Genomic DNA, 19495 nt, shown 5'->3' on the forward strand with positions numbered 1-19495 from the left:
GTATTGAAAAGGTGGATTTAACTAACTTATTATTTTAATTTATGTCACACATGAAGACCTGCGCCTGATTTTACACCCAGTCCTTGAGTCAAAGGAATTAACTAGCCATGGTTAAAATGTAATAACTTCAAACTAAAAGTGATAAGTAGTTACAGACATATTCAAGCCACGTTTTTATCAACAATTCACTGTTATAGTTCAGAGCTGATGTATTTCAACAATGGATGCCAACCCTGAAGACCATCTTTCAGAAGCTATTCAACCATTGACATGTGCCCCAATATCTCAACAGCTTCTAGATACACTTCAAGCATTACTAGGGAACAATTACTGTCCATATTTCATACAAACAGGAGAGCTTAAAATTTACCTTCAATCCATTGTTTAACTGGAGCACCACACGATCCTTATCTGAATCTACGTCTTCTACTTCACAATTTGCTATTACATCAACGCCTTCTTCCTTCACCTTATTAGTAGTCCAGTAACTTAAATACTCAGGGAGCACTTTTCCCATATTGCCAGGTTCACGAAAAATCTGATGCACAGTAAATCCACTTCTTCGACCTAAAAAATACAACAAAGAATTTTAAAATGCAATATTTTAAAAAATAACTAGCAGTTTCCCGTTGGCTCCGCTTGCAATGTACAAAGTATGGTGTTGTTCGTTACTATCATCACGGATATACTGTATTTGCAAAGTTTCGAGTTAATGAAATAAAGCACATGATCTACTATGGTAATAGAATGTAATGTTATGTCAACAAAACACTTGAAAATACATCACAAAAAAGAAATTGATTTAAACGTTCCTCGGAACAACACTACGCGCCGAACTGTTAAAAAGTCCTTCAAAAGATCTTCGTCATGGAGACAAATGTACTCATAACTATTCTCATAATCTACCAATTTCAGTAGTTATTACTTCAAAAGAAAGCGCTTGGTCCGCTGAGTGTTTTTAGACCAAAATGAACTGCGTACCTCAATTAGAACGAAAGATATGATTGCTTCAATGAGGAAAAATGTTGAAGAAATGAGATGTCAAATTGAATGTGCAGTCATAACTTTCCTCAGAATCAACCAATTTGAATAGTTAAGAGCTGAAATGAAAGAACTTGATCCACTGACTGTTCTTAGGCCAAAACGAACTCGTACCTCAATTAGAACCAAAGATATGATTGCTTCAAAGAGACAAAAAAATTGAAAAATCAAATAATTTGAGGAAGGCGGAAGTAAAGTGATTTATAGTACCTGGTGACAAATCTGTGCATGAATACCTTTCAGTTAAAAAAAGAATGAAGGAAATCGACCGGATAGAATGGCCAGACTGACTGACTTCAGTTTTCATAAATTTTTTTAAATATATAGATTATTTCTCTAGAAAGGGGGATCCATTGCTAAAAAGAAATAGAGAATGAAATGAGACAAGAAAAGGATATAAAAACCCACATTCCTGAATTCCACAGAGGAAAGAAAAAATATATTATAAATGCATTACGGTATCTCTTGTTGATAATGCACATTTATGGAACCTTGGCCATTAAACCTGCCTAGTGGCCTTGACTGTTGTCAAGTCTTTAAAGGTCTGACACTGAGGTTAGCCGTTTGGGTCCCACTGGGAAAAAATATTTTCACCATCAAAATTTTGGACGGCAAGGTAGGAGTGCGGTGGGGGTATACAATTCCTAATCACTAAATTGCCGGCCAGGCACCCGAGTTCAATTCCACACATCACCACAGTACTCATGTGGAGTAAGGACACAAGATGCTGTTGATGGTGATTCGTCCGTCGGATGGGAACGTTGAGCCTTGAGCAGACCACTTGCAGATATTTAACAAGAGTAGGCTAGGCACTGACATAGGCTTAACTCTCTCCTTACCTCATCATCACACACTATAAAACAAGGAATATCGCACTGGACACAGAAACACACTCGTGTAATGATCTTCACCTCTGAGGCAAGGAGTAAGCAACTCGTGACAAAGATGGTACGCAAAAATAAATAAAAATCACAAACTACTCCATCATTACAATGATTGGACTCATATCCTGGACGTATGGTGAGGGCGGGGTGATGGTGGGGGGAGAACTCACACTCTGAGACATTGATCAATATTAGCTATTGCATCAACTCCTTCCACCTTCACCTTATTGGTAGTGCAGAAGTTTAAATATTCCAGGAGCTCCATATCGTCAAGCTGAATATTTCTTCACCCCATTAAAAAGTCCAGGCAATTTAATTCGACCTTACTTAGAAAAAAATCACGGGACTTCTGGAAATTAAGTTTCTTGGGTAGCTGAATCCAAATTTTTAACTTCCTACCCCAAAAATTCCCCCTCCCCCCACAACCCCCCAAAATTTGGAGAGAACACCTCCAAATTGTGCATTAAAGAAACAACGTTTTTGTGTTTATATTTGGGAAATAATGCCTAGAAATACGGAAAGCAGACAAAACTTGCAACAAAACAGAGCCCCAATGAAATTTTGACGCAGAACGAACAGTGGGGTGCATGCAGGTCTCAGAATTATGGGCCTCGCTGCCACAAGACTGCATGCACTAGGTTACACAAATCCGCTTAATCACGACGTCATTTTCATTCACCCCCCCCCCCTTCCACCTACTTTGACATTAAAACTCTCCTTCCTCCCCCCTCCCCTCATTCTTCTTTTCGACGTCTGGAAGTCCCCGGTTCCCTACCTCCTCCTAAAAGAAGACATAAGAAGACTGGAATGGGGGGGAAGGTACTTTTCATTTAATATCTTGGAAACAGGACTTTTTCAGTCAAAGGTAATGGTTAAAAGATGGAAATTTACAATAAAAACCAAGAAAATACATACATGCAATAATGTTACAAGGCAGTTGAAACATGATTTAACTCTTTCACTGTGGAAGTCAACTTTTGTCGACTTGGTACTTTACAGCTATAGTTTCCGCGTGTTTCTTTAATAAAGGTGCATTTAATAATACAAACATCTATAGTTGTGTACTAACTATGTACTAAGCATTGTTTGAAAACGTTGCCACCAATACTGGACCTATGTTTGTTATCTTTCACTCGCCCGCCCGCCAACATTCCCGTCAGCTGTCTGGCCGATTGCAGGCTTTACTCAGCAGCTGTGAGCACGCGGAACAACATTAGTAATGACAGTGAAGAAATCTTCAATCTTTTAGTGGCTGATTCTGATTCAGAATGTTCAGTAAATTTGGACAATAAAACAAATGATGATGTGCATAGTGACTGTTCGGAAAAAAGTGCCAACGACGACTATTTTAAGTTTGTATCGGACTGGCGGGACATTAGTGATGACATTAGAATTACAAAAATGAAATTATGTGACAGGACTAATTTTGATAAAACAGTGAAAAGCAAAGTTTTGAATTTTGATGACCCAAAGAAGGCATTTCTTCAATTTATGCCGCATTCAGTGTTTGAGCATACAGTAATGGAAACAAATAGATATGATGAGCAGTGTTTACATAAAATATCTGATTTTCCTCCGCGTTTGAGGTATAATCGAAGGACTGAATGCACAATAGAAGATATTCAGGCAATGGTAGCTATTGTTATTGGGATGGGATTGTGCTGTAAATCAACATTACAGACTTATTTTTCCAAACAATATGGCTTACTGCTACGCCTGATTTTGGTCAAGTGATGTCGCAAGACAAGTACTGCCTTCTTCGAAGCTTCATACATTTCAACAACAATGAAAACCACACTGCTAAGGGGCTGCCAGGTTATGATCCATTATTCAAGGTAAGACCTGTCATATCTATTGTAGAAAATATGTACCTGAGCATGCTGCACCTGGAAAATGCTCATCAGTTGATGAGTCTATATTGAAGTTTAGGGGAAGGCTGTGGTGTAAGCAATAGCTTCCTTCAAAGCCATCAACAAAATGGGGTGTAATACTGTGGTTACTATGCGACAGTAAATGTGGTTTCCATTGCAAGTTTCAGACTTATGTAGGAAAGGACAGTGATGAGTCCCTGGGGAAAATTTTTGGGAGAGAAAGCAATGAGAAGCCTGACAGAGGGTTTTGATAATAATGGCAGAATTGTGTACATGAACAATTTTTTTTTTCAAGCCCAGTGCTTTTCACCCAGCTTTCTGAGAAGAACATAGGTGCCTGAGGGACAGTGAGATGTAACCGCAAAGGGATTCCTCAAGAGATGAAAACCCTGAAAATGAAGAAAGCGCAAAAACCTAAGTTCTGGCAATTTGCATCAAAAGAAATGCTAGAGTGCGCGTGGCAAGATACTGGCCGTAAACATGTTATCGGCCGTTCACTCATCCGAGATCGTAAAGATTCAGAAGAGGTCAAAAAAAAAAGGTGAAAGTGGCTACATAACTGTTGAAAAACCCAAGTTGGTTGTAAATTACAACCATGAAATGAACGGAGTTGATAAATTGGATCAACTGAAAACTAACTATGCATTTGTATGCAATAAACTCAAATGCTATCAGGTCTTGTGGTATTTTCTCATTGAAACTGCACTAATAAATGGAAGAATATTGTACAATAAGCTTCAAAAAAGGGCAATTAGTGCTCTTGACTTCAGAAATCCTGTCATAATGGGACTTCTACGAGAGTATCAGCGCAGTCCGCTGGCGAAACAAGGAAGACCTTCTGATTACATACCTCAAGCGCGCCTGACGGAGAGGCACTTTCTTGGGTGGAGCAGGACAAGAGTCACAAACCTAATCGTGTTGCTTGTTCCATATTATCAGCAAAATGTTCAAAGAAAGGAAAGGGACTGTGCAAGAGAAAACAGACAATATTTTTTTTGTAAGAACTGCCCAGGACAGCCTGCAATGTCTCCAGTTCCATGTTTCAAGATGCATCACAATAATGTGTGTTTCAAGGTCAAATCTCACTGCTAGTTTGCCAAAGTTGAGTTAAAAATGGTGCAATGGTGCTGAATGTCACTAACCTTTAAAAAAAATAAAGTTTCAGTTCATTTGGAAAATATGAAAAAAATTAAGTTTTTCTGTAAGTATTATGTTTAAAAATAGTGCAGCAAAAGAGTTAATAGTAGTTTTTTCCTCAAATCTAGCCAAAAAGGAGAAAAAAGGAGAACAGAGGTGTGTTTGTTGTTCGTATTATTTATTTCATCTGTACAGGTCAGGACACCTATTTTCGTGGAAACTGAAACCTTTTTCTCTTAAAATTAGGAATATTCGACATTACCTGATGGACTGGAAAAAGACTCCCCCTACTGATAAAAATGTCTTGAAATAAAAAATAAAAAATCTGAGCCTGTTTCTCGGGATAAATGCAAGTTCTTTTTCCCTTGACTGTAGCCGAAGGCCCAGGTTCTGCTATATCAATTTAATCACTATCAGATCCTTGAAGTGTTGCTTCATAGGTTTCACCCACGTCAGAAACATACAGAAATAGGTATGTGCAAGTCAAGCTGAATATAAAGTTCATGCATGGCAAAGATGCAATTTGTTTCACGTCCTATTTTAAAGTGGACTGATACACTGATCGAGCGAACGCTAAAACGATAGATTTTAATGATTGCGTCGTTACTAAATCTTTCCATAAAAAGCAAAAAATTAGTTGAATTATGTTTGGAAAATATTTAGTTTATTATAAAATACAATTTTTTAATTGACAACCACTTATTCAATACCATACAATCCTTATAATTACCTTACATTAGTAATTGTGGGACATGTTTCGCTTGTGTTACAAGCATCATCAGCCACTTTTCTTACCAAGCTAGATCAGGATCCTGAATTGGTTGTTATATATATATATGAGATTATCCCATCGAAGTCTATTACTTACATATACTTTGTATGAATATCACACAGGTTATACAGTACTTAAACAATTTGGAAACAGTGAACAATATTTTAAAACAGTTTTTAAAACATTTTACTAAGCAGAACTTCTATAATGTTCTTAACATCTTAACCTCTTTAAGATATAAAGTTGTAAACTTAGCACCGTGAAAACACAGCTGTAATATAATTGAAGACCTCGGGGGAAAATAGTGATAACCCTCAAATTGTAAATTTGTCAGTTTTTTTGTAGTAAACAGTCTATCCAACATGAAAATTTTTTTAAATCAAGAAGCTAGTCGATTTAATGAGAGATGGCAGCACAATTCAGCTTCATTTTTATAACAAGCCACATGTCTCTGCTGTAAACAATGACAAACCACATTTCCAAGATGGCGGATCATGTTTCTGAAGAAGTGCTTTCTGCCAAAGAAAATGTCATTTATGGTACTGAAAATAATGAAGATGAGGAGTTTATGGACGGAGATGACAGTTTAAATGATCCTGATTACGTTAAAACCTAGGAATATGATGGAAGTTCATCTGGAAATAGTGAACAAGTACACTTTCCAGATGGTTGGCAGCTTTGTTTACCATGTGGTTTTGAATGTTGGTTGCAACTATTTGCGTGCTGTGATATAAAATACCTTTTCCAAAAGTATTAGCATTAGTATTCATTATCATTATCAAATCATGCTAACATGTACTATTAACTATGGTCGTTATACTGGAATTTTATAAACATAACTGCTCTTAACACGTCCTTTATGCGACTATGTGGGTTATAACATTTTTCACTTGTTGATGTACCAGTGCTATGTTGGTTATAATAATTAGTTTACCTGTTATTTTCTTTAAAATAATTGGGTATATGCATCATGTGAAATTTATAAAAAAGTACGGAAATCTCTTTAACATGCCAGGGTGGCAGTGCGCTAGCTTTCTGACCTCAAGTTAGCGGGTTCTATGTAGGCTGAGTGTGGTGGAATTTGAAGGTGCTCAGATATGTCAGCTTCGGGTCGGTAGATTTAACACCTTGTTTAACTCCTGCGGGATAAAATTTCAGCATCTCAGCGTATCCGAAAACCGTAAAAGTACTTAGTGGTACATAAAAGCTATAACATTATATTAAATATTAAATTATATTTCTTTAACTTAGTTTGTTTTATTAAACATAAGTCTACATTCAGCATTTTTCTTCCTTTCCTGGGGCAGTAAGGTGCTTCATTTGGTACCACCAGCATACTCTGAATTAATTTTCTAGTTTGAAGTTCAGTGGTACAAGCAGTACAGAAATGTTCATTGATGAGGAGGATAGAGTTAGAGTTAGGTAAGTCCAGTTGAGAGTGAGAAGAACTACTTAACTAAAATTAATCAAAGCATTTTATTAATATAACTGTGTTACTAACTTGTTTCCTTCTGTGCCTATTCATAAATATATTTTATAGAGATGTTTTCTTGTATTGTCAATTGTTCACTACTTTATCCACATAGCATTTAAATAATTATAACCTTCAAATTTATAAGCACATTCAGTCTTTAATATACTCTAATTTCCTTTAATACTGATTATTTATACACGTTTTCTCCAGGATGTTATAAAGAAGGACAACATGTACCACTGTCATGAGTAATATGTTTCAAGGATCAAAAATGTTAGCAGTAAATATTTTATGAAAATTAATTTCATTATATCTAAGAACTTACAAAATGAGGCTTATCACTATTTTCCAGCTAGGTCTTCGATTGTTAAAAACATATTATTTAAAGGTTTATAATATATACAATTGTTCCGTGCGATTATTACTTAGTTATTGTTTAGACTGTGATATGTAAATTAATTGAAAACGCTTTTAGTGCTGAAATAAGTTCTTAATATCAATCAGACTGTAAGATATAAACAATAGTATCAGTAGTAAACTGGAATGAAATCACTGGTTGAACAACATGTATTCAGGTTTGTGACCAGTTGTTACGAATAATAAGCTTCACTATGATAAAATGTTTTACTAAAGCCAGTGTTGACTCTCTTCATGTTATTATAAATTATAGAAATAGTGTTGACGTTATCATTTGTTGGAAGAACTTGCTCAGTTTACAAGATTTAAAAAAAAAGATTAATCACTTGTAAAATATTTAGTTTTTGACTAAAGCTGGCAACTTTGGTTTACTGAGCAATTAATTTATTGGTTTGTTTGATAGAAAAACTGAGATAAAGAGATTAAAATTTTCTTTTTCTTTCTTTTGGGTTCTGTACAAGCTGGATTCACATGATTTCTTCAAAATTTTCTCAGTTCAAGTTCCACTTTTTGTGGATCATCTGCATCCAGATCCTCGCTGTTATCTTCAGGGATATTCTCAGATGAATTGTTGCACTTAAGGCATATGATGGAACATTTCGACCCTTTTTTTCTTTAAATTTATTCAGGAAGAGAGGCTACTCAGATTTGTAATAATTTTTCAAATTTTCTTTTTTCAGAAACTTTTCATTCATAGGAGAAAGTTTATTTCTTCCAATCGATCACATAATGTTGTATGTTCCTAATTTTAAGAGAAAAGTTTTTTGGTTTCCCTGAAAATAGGGAGCCCTGACCTGTACAAATGAAATAAATAATACCAACAACAAATGCATCTTTGTCTCCCCACTTTTCTCCTTTACGGCTACACTTGAGCAAAAATCTAGGCTGTGACCTATTAAATCATGTTTCAACTGCCTTGTACCATTATTGCAGATGAGACGCCTACTGTCAAACGCTGCCAAATCCATTTTACGGCAATTTCGATAAACTGCAAAAAAAAACTGTTCAGAATATTTGCCTTTTAATATTACAAGTTGCTTTACGTCGCACCGACACAGATTGGTATTATGGAGATGATGAGATAGCAAAGAGCTAGGAGTGCAAAGGAAATAGCCATGGCCATAATTAAGGTACAGCCCCAGCATTTGCCTGGTGTGAAAATACGAAACCATGAAAAACCATCTTCAGGACTGCCGATAGTGGATTCGGACCCACTATCTCCCAAATGCAAGCTGATAGCTACACGATTCAAACTGCGCAGTCACTCGCTCGGTGGACTTGATTTTACAGTTCTGTTCACACAAATGAATGACACAGGTATAACTGACAACTAACTATTCACCTGTATCAAATCCATCTCATAAGCTTTTCAATGATGATAATAGATCACTTGCCACAACCACTTTCCTGTACCGAGACTTAAATGGCATACCTGCTCATATAAGCACACTCAGGCCTGAATATTAGTTAGCTCAACCTTGACCACACCTTTCCTTCTATCACTCATGTCACCCCTTTCTAATATCAGTATTTTACTTTTATACTTTTTTTTTTTTTTTTTTTTTTTTTTTTTGTGTTCCTCTCTGACGTCATCTTTCTTCACTTAACATGTAATACCAAATCTCTTTTCGGAGCTTTCAGATCTACTACGAATACAGTGAAATCTCTGTACAACGATTACTGATATGAAAATCTCCTCTGAAAAAATAAAATATTCTGGTCCTGACATTAAATCCATTAATTCAATGAACAAATTCCTCTCAATTTAATGATAGTAACATTAATGATAATTCTCTCCAGACCCTGGCAATGTGACTTCCTCCCAGTACTACAATAATTTGCTATTTGTTTTACATTGCACCGACACATATAGGTCTTACGGCGACGATGGAATAGGGAAGGCCTACAAGTGGGAAGGAAGCGGCCGTAGCCTCAATTAAGACATTGCCCCAGCATTTGCCTGATGTGAAAATGGGAAACCACAGAAAACGATCTTCAGGACTGCCGACAGTGGGTCTCAAACCCACAAGCACAAAAGTAATATTAAGAACACCTGTTACTGCCATACGAAGACTGTAATTTTCCTATCGTGTAAGCAATGCAAGCAAGAGTGTTTATAGCTGTGTACTTACCTGAGGAGTGGGTTTGCTGAGCAACTCGGGGAACTCGGCAGCTGTGGATTTCAGGAAGATCTAGGCAGTATGCATATCAGAAGGATTTAAACGGCAGTACTGTAGCTATCAGACAGCTGCTTAAAACTAAAATAGCCCATTCGTGATCTTGTTTTGACACAATGTCGTACATTCCAAGGACTGTTGTAACTGTCACGATGCAATTAGTCTGTATGTTTCTCTGTCTGTGAAGAGGAATGTGAAACAGACTGTCATTTCAGATTTCTTTAACTACATTAGTTTACAGTAGTGGAGTGCTGCATAGTGTGAACAACAATTATGTGTGAGAAATTAAAATTTATGTGGTCAATATGGATGTACTTTGCTGGTATTGTCATTTTTTTTTTTGTGTGTGTGTGTTTCTGTTGTCGCAAACGTCATATTAGTGGAAATGATATGATGTGACAGGTAGTTAATATAATTCAATTTCTAGATGTTATTGTGTTCGCCACTTGACACGAGAACCCGTAATTCTAAATCTCCCATTACAACAATGTTTTTTTTCTTACTTTCTTCTTTTCCCCCTTTTTTTTCCTGTCCATGCAGTATCACTGTATCAAGATTTCACTGTATACATTTTTTCAGCCATGTCTAAGCAAGTCACTCTAATGACTAACAATTTAGTTTAAGAAACAAATATAAAGGTCAACAACCCCATGAGTAATGGGGAGAATGTAGAGTTAAAACTCCTGAATAAATGAGTTGGGTAAGGCCCATAAAATAAAAAGAAACAGCCTGATAATCATATTTCACCCCTGAAGACAATTAAAACCAATAAAAATGAAAATATAATTGCTGTTTTAAGGTGCCAAAGTTTAAATGATTAACCCCTAGAGCTTGCAAATCTAATACTGTACCACCATTAGAGTTGACAAAAGAAGGGTCAGACCATAAAAATTATGCCAAAACCTTGTACGTGTGTTATGAGTAATATTAAATTTAACTAAGGCCTCGGGGTTCCCATAACAATAATATATAGCCTCATCTACTCCGTTGATCATGCATTAACCAAATCAATATACTGAGAACAGACTTCAGAAACGTCTTGCAAACTGACACAGTTTTTATAGATTAAATGGCTGTTTACAATACTATCAACCATAGATTCCTTGTACATAAAGTAGAGTGGTCAAGAGGGGAGGCGTGAGGAGAGGTGAATGTGCCAAACTAGGTCTAAGATGGTTGTTTTAATCATTGTCCCTCTTAATACTACTACTGCATTCTAATCCCAGTTAAAAAGGCAACCACTTCGTTTAGTGAAAACCTCCGCTCATTAAACTACAGTGTATGTTTGATACAACTGTTTCTTCCCTCATACTGCGTCACATTTCATTATGAACAACTGCTCACAGGAATGAAATTGGAATACATAATACTCACCTCTACGAGCCAAGGCACAGGCTAATTCACTGCCAAGGAAACCACCACCTACAATGGCAATATTCTTTACTCCTTCCTTAATGATATCATCCACTTCTTCGAAGTCAAATACATCACGATATAAAGTAATCTTCTCTTGAACTCTATCAGGTGCTTCTTCAAACACTGGCAAATTTTTAGGAGATGACCCTGAAACAATACATCTAGAATGAACTCTACTACTTTCTACAATGATAACAACAATAACAAACAATGAGGGGTGACAAAACAAATTGCTTAAAATTATCCTTTAAGGCTACAATTTGAGGTAAGGTACCATTTACACTGTACTATAAAAAGGACTACTTATTAGTAATAACGATATCAACAAAATTTTTCGTAGGATTGGTATTTGAATTTATGTAGGTGCAACTTGTATAAGTACCAATCTTGAAGTCGTGTAGAAAGCATGGCATGGGCTTATTACTGCAAAATAAAGACAAAATAATGGAAAAACCATCTAAACTAGTACCTCATTTGTATATTTTGACTCCAGTTCACTTAAATGCCATGAGAGTGAAGCATTGTATAATTAAGTAGCTTGAGTAGTGACAGTGTGAAACGTCTGTGCGGCATCAGTTCAATCTAGCACAGGTCTTCAGTATGATCGGTCATGAACATTCACTGTTCCATTGTACAATGCTGAAATTAATTTTAGCTGAAAGTAGTTAATAAACCTAACCTAAATTAAGGGAGAACCATCCCTTTTTAACTACAGTCTCACTGAAATTTTGTACAACCCTTAGAGTGCTGATTCCCGACAAATATTGCCGGGAGTACGACTGCGTTCTTCTCACTAGTACCTTAATAAACACTAATTACTGAGAACTGTTTCGATGATAGGTGGAAAAACTGGTTGTAGGATAATAAAGGCACAGACTTTTCATTATTGCATGCAGATTGTCACTACGTATACTTGTTTGGGTTTCATCAGTGCTTGAACTTGGTGTATGTTTTATGAAGTGTCGCTGAGTAGCTAGTGAAAATGGCAGCAAGGTATGATGCTGACGGTGATGTGTTCGCGAACGATGATGAGTTAGTGGAGTATCTGAACTAATTTAATGGGAGTGATTCTGAGAATGATAACTTGGAGAGTGACAGTAGTGAGGTTATGGTGGGAACCACGTGAGTGCTGCAAATATATCCGAGAGTTTGGAGGATTCCAAACTTAATGACAGAGCAAATGACGGTCTTAAGAATGGGGATAACGATGATGATGGTGATAGTAATAATGGTCCCCAAAGATCTGTGTTTTGCAAAGTTTTCGTAGGAAGTGACACACTATCACCCTGCACCTACCTACTTGGAAAATCCAGGTCCAAAGCATGTCCCACCTTGCATGCGAAACCTATTTCGTATTTTTCTCTCTTCTTAATAAGGCTCTGTGGAAGCTAATGGTGACAGAAACTAATAGATATGCTAATCAATTCTTGAGGTCAGCACAATTGAAGCTGAATTCCCACGTAAAGCAGTGGCGACCTGTTACTCTAAAGGAAATGCAAGGTTTTATCGCTGTATTGTTAGAGATGGGAATTGCACGCAGATTGACATCTTCATACTGGAACACTGATTCTCAAGTCATACCATGGTTTTCAAAGAGGTTCTCAAGAAACAGATTCCAGCTAATACTGAAATTCTCCACCGTGTGAATAATGATTCGTTGTTTCCACCAGGCCATGAGAAATATGACCCATGTGCTCTCTTCAGTCCTTCTGTGGACCACACCAACAAATTGTTCGGACACCACTACATTCCCCGTCAAACATTAGCATAGATGAGTCACTCGTTGGAACAAAATATCATTCCTCTTTGTTGCAGTATCTTCTGGCAAAACAGGAAGGATATCCCTTCAGAACCGAAATGTAAATTTGGTATTGGTGAGGCTCGGTGCTTTAGAAAGGACGATGTCCTGCTAGCTGTCTACCAGGAAAAAAATCTAAAAAACACTTGATTTTGCTCTTGTCTACGCATTCCATTGCCGAAAGCAAAACTACCAATAAACCATGAAAAAACAGATCTCCTAAGAAGGTAATGAAACCAACAATTATACAACAGTGCAACGAATTTATGGGGGGTGTCGATGGTTCGGACATGATGCTATACACTTACGGACACCCAAGTTTTGGAAGAAGGTTGTCTTTTCAATTTTCGCGAGAATGCTGTTGAATGCATATATTATCTGTAAGGAAAACGTCTCTACCAAGAAAATGACGAGGTTAAAATTTACATCTTCCATTATTCTTGAACTCGAAAATGAGTGGATGTCAGAAAAGAATCCCTTATCTTCAGCACAACATCTGACAGATTCAAGTCCACCCGGAGCGCTACTGGAAAAACTTCCGGGATGTAACCTAAAACGATGTGCCGTGTGTAACAAGAAATATGGTAGACCACTAAAGAGATCCCATTTACGGTGCGTAAAGTGCAAACGGGGGCTCCACCCATTATGCTTGGGGGTCCACAAGTGTTAAAAGTGGTAGTGACTGAAAAAGTGTAAATACGTACATGATTTTCTTGTAGATGGTATTAAAAAATTCAATAAGTACTGGCAGAATATTCCGTTTTTTATATTTTATTATAATTTTTTTTTATTTTTTTTATTTTACAATTAACTACGAGGAAGTATACACCATAAGACATCCTGACACACTATTCATAGGTGAGTACCTAAGTATTTCAGGTAACTTTTGCTCCATGCTAATTTCCCTGGAAATTTTTTTTTCTTCTCCAAATGTGACCTTAGTTGATATTATTTGCTATCAATACAGTAAACTTTCTGAGCAATTTGGGACAATAATCAACTATCTGGATTTAGAATTTGGAGAATTATGGTTAAGCTTGTTCAGCCTTGTAATTTGGTCATAAAGAGGGTGGCACTGTAAATAGGTGTGGCACTAAGAGGTTTAAATAATGTTTTCTATTAATGTCTCTCTTGCAGTTTTTAAAAATCATTGGAATTTGATGAAAACTCTACAAGTTAGGAACTCTTAACCTAATCACCCGTTATTAACCAATTAACCAGGGAATCGCCAATCTTATGTAAATTTTGCACACACAGAAAATGAGCCAGGAATAACATAACAGCTAAAATATTTATTTTGGATATTAACTTGTGCGACCAATAGAAAACGTTAAAATTCGTACATTAGAATTAGCATGCTCGACTATGCAGGACTGCGCCACATGCTGGGTTCAATTGCCGACAGGCCGTTAATCCATACCCTACAACTTGGACCGTCCAACAGATGATTTGAGCCATACTAAGATCCGCTTATAGTCCTTGTATGGGACAAGTGGTTGTATGATGGCAATCAACATTGCCACAGTTATTTTTGCACTGGGAAAGAAAGAGGAACATGTGATATCACGCCTTTTAACATTCAAGAACATGATGTGCTGGACGCTATTGACCGGTATGTTCAAAGGTCTGTTTATTTGTTGGTTTGCATCTGTTTGAAAGCTTGGTTTTAACTTTTTACATACAAAGCAGTCTCGAAAATGATAACATTTACGTGGACATCTTGTCTTTTCTCACTTCTGCCTGAAATGAAGTGTCACGTGATCCTGAAGCAAACTATTCCGATGAGGAATATTTGATACAAGGTGATAGCTAAACCAGAGAACGTTAAAAAGACAAACTTATATATTGACTATAAAAGGAAGGCTGTTCAAAATTGGAGAAGTAGTAACTAGCGTCCGCTTTCACTTTCATTCGTGAAACAAAAGTTCCATCTTGTCCAATGCAAAAAATATCTATATTTGTGGGAAAAACATGTAATGAACAATAGGACGCATCGCGACAAATGGAGGGCAATTTGTATTTCCTCTTAAAACACTAATCACCACTTCCATGGAGACTCTTAGAACAAGTAGTTCATGATCTTTTTACAGGGCTTCCATCTTTTCTGCTGCGTTCATCACATCTTTTTTTTTCTTCTAATAATCTTCACTAAAACTTTCCCTTTCCTTGGTGGGTGAAGCTTGGGTAAGGTTTTGTTTAGTAGGGTTTTTCTCCCGGATCCATTCGTATGCTATTGATTCTGTTATGGAGAAAGTGAACTTGAGCTGTGTCCTAAGTTTACTCAAATTATTTTCTTTATAAATAAAGTAAGCATTCAGCACCATTAGAGCACAGATACAAATATTTAGGCATTCAGCACTCTTCGAAGTACGAAGGTAATCCCAAAAATAAAGTCTCCTATTGTTTTATAAATACATAGACCTGTTTATTTCTACAATCGTTTACATCATTTTACAGCTTGAACATTTAGCTATTTTTCTACATAATCACCATTTTGGTCGATGCATTTTTGTAGACGGTGTGACAGTTTTTGTATGCCCATGTCATACCAGCTCATCGCCATGCTGTTCAGGAAGTTGTGAACCTCATCTTTCACCTCATCGGTGCTAAAGCGTTTTCCAGCCAAATGTTCTTTCAACTTAGGAACAAATGATAGTAACTGGGCACCAAGTTGGGACTATAGGATGGATGTGTGATGATGTTCCATTGAAAGTGTTGCAGGAGAGCAACGGTTTGCCAGGCAACTTGCAGGCAAGCGTTGTCATGGAGAATGTTTACGTCCTTTCTCAACATTCCTCTTCTCCGGCACTGAATTGCTCATCTGAGTTTTTTCAGGGTCTCACAGTACCTGTCAGTGTTAATTGTGGTCTCAGCGGGCATGAAGTCGACCAACAATACCCTTTTCGATCCCTAAACACAGTCGTCATGACTTTACCGGCAGACTGTGTTTGCTTGAATTTTTGCGGCTTTGGCAAAGAGGGATGCCAGCACTGGCGTGATTGTTGCTTGGTCTCAGTTGTAAAGTGGAATGCCCAGGATTCGTCTCCTGTGACAATTGAGTCCAAAACGTAGTTCTGTTCGGCTGCAAAGCGTTGAAGAAATGCGCGGGAAGAATCAACTCGTTGCCGCATGTGGTCTTCAGTCAGCATGTGTGGCACCCATCTTGCGCACACCTTCCAGTATTTCAATTTTTCCGTTAAAATTCTGTGAGCGGCACTTTGGGAAACCTCAGGAACTAAAGTGCAGAGTTCATCCAGGGTGATCCGCCGATCTTCACGCAGTATTTGCTCAACCTTCATGACTGTCTTGATGGAAATTGACGGTCTCCCGCTCCTTTGCTCGTCGTAAATTTCAGTTCAACCAGCTGCAAACTCTCTACACCACTTATGAACATTTTTGACATCCATGCACGACTCACCATACACTTCCGTCAACTGGTGATGGATTTCAATTGGTTCAGTACCTTTTGCGTTAAAAAACTGAATAACTGCGCACACTTCGCACTTGGCGGTAACATCCAATGGGAGCTCCATTCTCAATGGCTGCCAAGCCAAGACCCTCGTATGTGTATCTCATGTGAGATGCATTCACTACCGCCATTGAATTATTGTATTTGAGGACTGTGGCTTCCTTCGTTACTTCAACTTCTTGTTTTCTAGGCCTCTTGACTGTTGTTTTAGTTTGTGCTGGGCAGGATGTAGACAAAAGAGACTTTTTTTCCCCTCTCCTGGTACCCAGCAACTAGAACCTCTTGAAAATATTTCTCTTGCCCTACACCAAATTTCTTTTCAGCCCCTATGGAATATCTTTCCTCTATTAAAATCAGAGGGAAAAATTGGAAAGGGTCTGACACTTCGAAAAATTAAGTTATCAGCTGAAGAAAGATAAGGGTCGCAAAGGGCGCGAGAATGAAAGACATCCTAGACCTCAACAGCTAATACCATTGGAGTTGGAAAAGAACAAGAGTCGACCAAGGGAGGTCAGATAGGATAGATGAAAGTCAGGAGCCTGGCACAAGTAAGTGGAAGCAATGCCAGGACTCAGCTAAGGACCCACGCTCCAAAGTTAAGAGCCGCTGGTGTCCCTTTTAGTCACCTCGTACAACGGACGGGGAACACCGTGGATGTATTCTACCGGCCCCCACCCGCATGAGTGAAAGTCTATATTGTACCTGTGTAGAGTAACATAAGTGCTAAACATCAACCGGCATGAAATTTGTAAATTTGTTTTGTGAAATACAATCTTTTTAAAATTAGAAACTATAGTGCCTAATATATTGCAATTTTCCAAATACTAAACCAACAGCATGTAGCTGCAGCCAAGAATATTCACTAGTGTGTAATTTTAATTTATGTTTCTCTAACTCAATTTTATTTTTTGATAATCTTAAAACAAATACTTTTTATATTCTGTAGTGTTAATGTAACATAAATTGTATGTATGTCCAACCCTTGTCCCATTTCTGTACAGGGTCAGGTATGAAATGAGATGAATCTTCGGAGCGAGTTTTTATGGCCAGATGCCCTTCCCAGATGTCAACCTCCCCAGTGGAGTTAATGAGATAAAATGAATGATGTGATACATGATAGTAGGAAGAGAGAGGGTAAAACCCCGTGCTGCTACTGTTGAACAGCACCAAGGGATGTGCTTTTTTGTTCTAGTGACTTTACGTCGCACCGACACAGATACGTCTTATGGCGACGATGGGATAGGAAAGGCCTAGGAATTGGAAGGAAGCAGCCGTAGCCTTAATTAAGGTACAGGCACAGCATTTGCCTGGTGTGAAAATGGGAAACCACGGAAAACCATCTTCAGGGCTGCCGACAGTGTGATTCGAACCCACTATCTCCTGGATGCAAGTTCACAGCTGCGCGTTCCTAACCGCATGGCCAACTCGCCCAGTAAGGATCTGTTTAAGGCTTAATATCCACATCCGACGGATAAATCACTAACAACAGCATCATGTGACCTCCCTCCATGTGAACGCTGCGGAGAAGTTTGGAATCGAATCCAGGCTTTTGGTATGCAATTTAGTGATTAGAAATTGCATACCACCACCTCTCCTACTCTGGTGGTCAACACTGATGGTGAAATTCGTTTTTTGGGCCAAGGCCAACTATGTTGTCAGACCATATAGACTCAACACCTTTATGATCATGGTCACCAGGCGGGCTTCTAATGTAACAGATTGTGACTTTGTAAACACGTAAAGCAACTCTTTTTTCAATAAGTAAAAATTTTGGAGCATGGCTTCAAGATAAGAAAGTTATGATTTTATTGAAATATTGCTATTTTTTTTTAAATGAAGCTGGTATTCAAGTATACCACCTTTAAGCAACTGGTCTGAAAGGGTTCAGGATACAATTCATTATACAATCTTACTGCACTACTTCAGTTAATTTCCTTACTAGTTCTTATAGCTTAATTCCAGTAAACTTTATCATCATCATCATCATCATCATCATTGTACAGTTCCAGTTTCCCGGGTACTGTTAATGAGTCTCTTCCACTTCTTCCTGTCCATATACAACTTGACATGGAGAACATCATCCACTGCCCATCCTCTGGCAACTAGATCAACCTTGACGTGTACATCCATCGGGTTTTAGGTCTTCCTGCCGGTCTTTTCCCCTCCACCTGTTTTTTCCAAATTTATTCTGTCTGTTCTAGTAGGCTCCATCCTCATCACATGCCCATACCACCGTAGTCTGGATGTGCCAATTCTGACTAATAGGGATGTCTATCCCGTCTTCTTTCCTCATCTCCTCATTTCTTAACTTGTCCATCTTGGTCTTCTGGATGGTGGATCTATGAAATTTCATCTCTGATGCTTGCGGTCTTGATGAATCTCTTGTTGTGAGGGTGTACACTTCAATACCATAGGTTAATATTGGTATAAAATAGCTGTTAAAGATCATCAGTTTGGCCAGTTTTGGAATCGTGTCATCCCACAAAAGTGTTCTTACTTCTTGGTAGAATTCGGATCCCTTTTGCACCCTGTTTGTAATTTTCTTTCTGACCAAATTATCACTGGAGATTACACTTCCAATGTAAGGAAAACTATCCTCACACTCTAGCTGGTGGTCTCCTAGTTTTACACTTGCTGGACACCCTTCTCTGTTGACTGCCATCACCACTGTCTTGAGGTAATATTCCTGAAACTGGAATTTCCATACGTTGAGTCTGGTCTGTACTTCCTCTTCTGTTCCACCCCAAATCATATCATCAGCAAAGGCCACTGCATTCAGTTCACCTAACTTTTCCTTGACGTTCTTCATAATATTGTCCGTAACAGTGGGGACAGTGCAATTCCTTGCTGAACTCTACTCATGGTCTCAAACCATGATGATCAACCTTCCCCAATTTGTACACAGCTAGTACAGTCTTTGTACAACATCTGAATTTTCCTTACCAGTCCTTCAGGAACATTTCTTTTCCTCGGGCACTCCCAGATCTTATCTCTTTTTCTATATCCAGGAATACTATGACCAGATTCTTGCCTTTCTTC

General features: G+C 37.8%; 1 protein-coding gene across 1 annotated transcript in view; it reads right to left on the bottom strand.

Moving 5' to 3' along the window:
• Positions 1-19495, bottom strand: part of LOC136865963 (apoptosis-inducing factor 1, mitochondrial) — a 268552-nt gene that overhangs the window by 79560 nt on the left and 169497 nt on the right. The window contains exons 7-8 of the mRNA XM_067142533.2: positions 11148-11336; positions 371-567 (exon numbers count right to left, since the gene is read on the bottom strand). Coding sequence (XP_066998634.2) covers positions 371-567; positions 11148-11336 — 386 coding nt within the window. The remainder of the gene's footprint in view (positions 1-370; positions 568-11147; positions 11337-19495) is intronic.

Source organism: Anabrus simplex, chromosome 3, assembly GCF_040414725.1.
Source record: "Anabrus simplex isolate iqAnaSimp1 chromosome 3, ASM4041472v1, whole genome shotgun sequence".
In the NCBI taxonomy this organism is placed as follows: domain Eukaryota; kingdom Metazoa; phylum Arthropoda; class Insecta; order Orthoptera; family Tettigoniidae; genus Anabrus; species Anabrus simplex.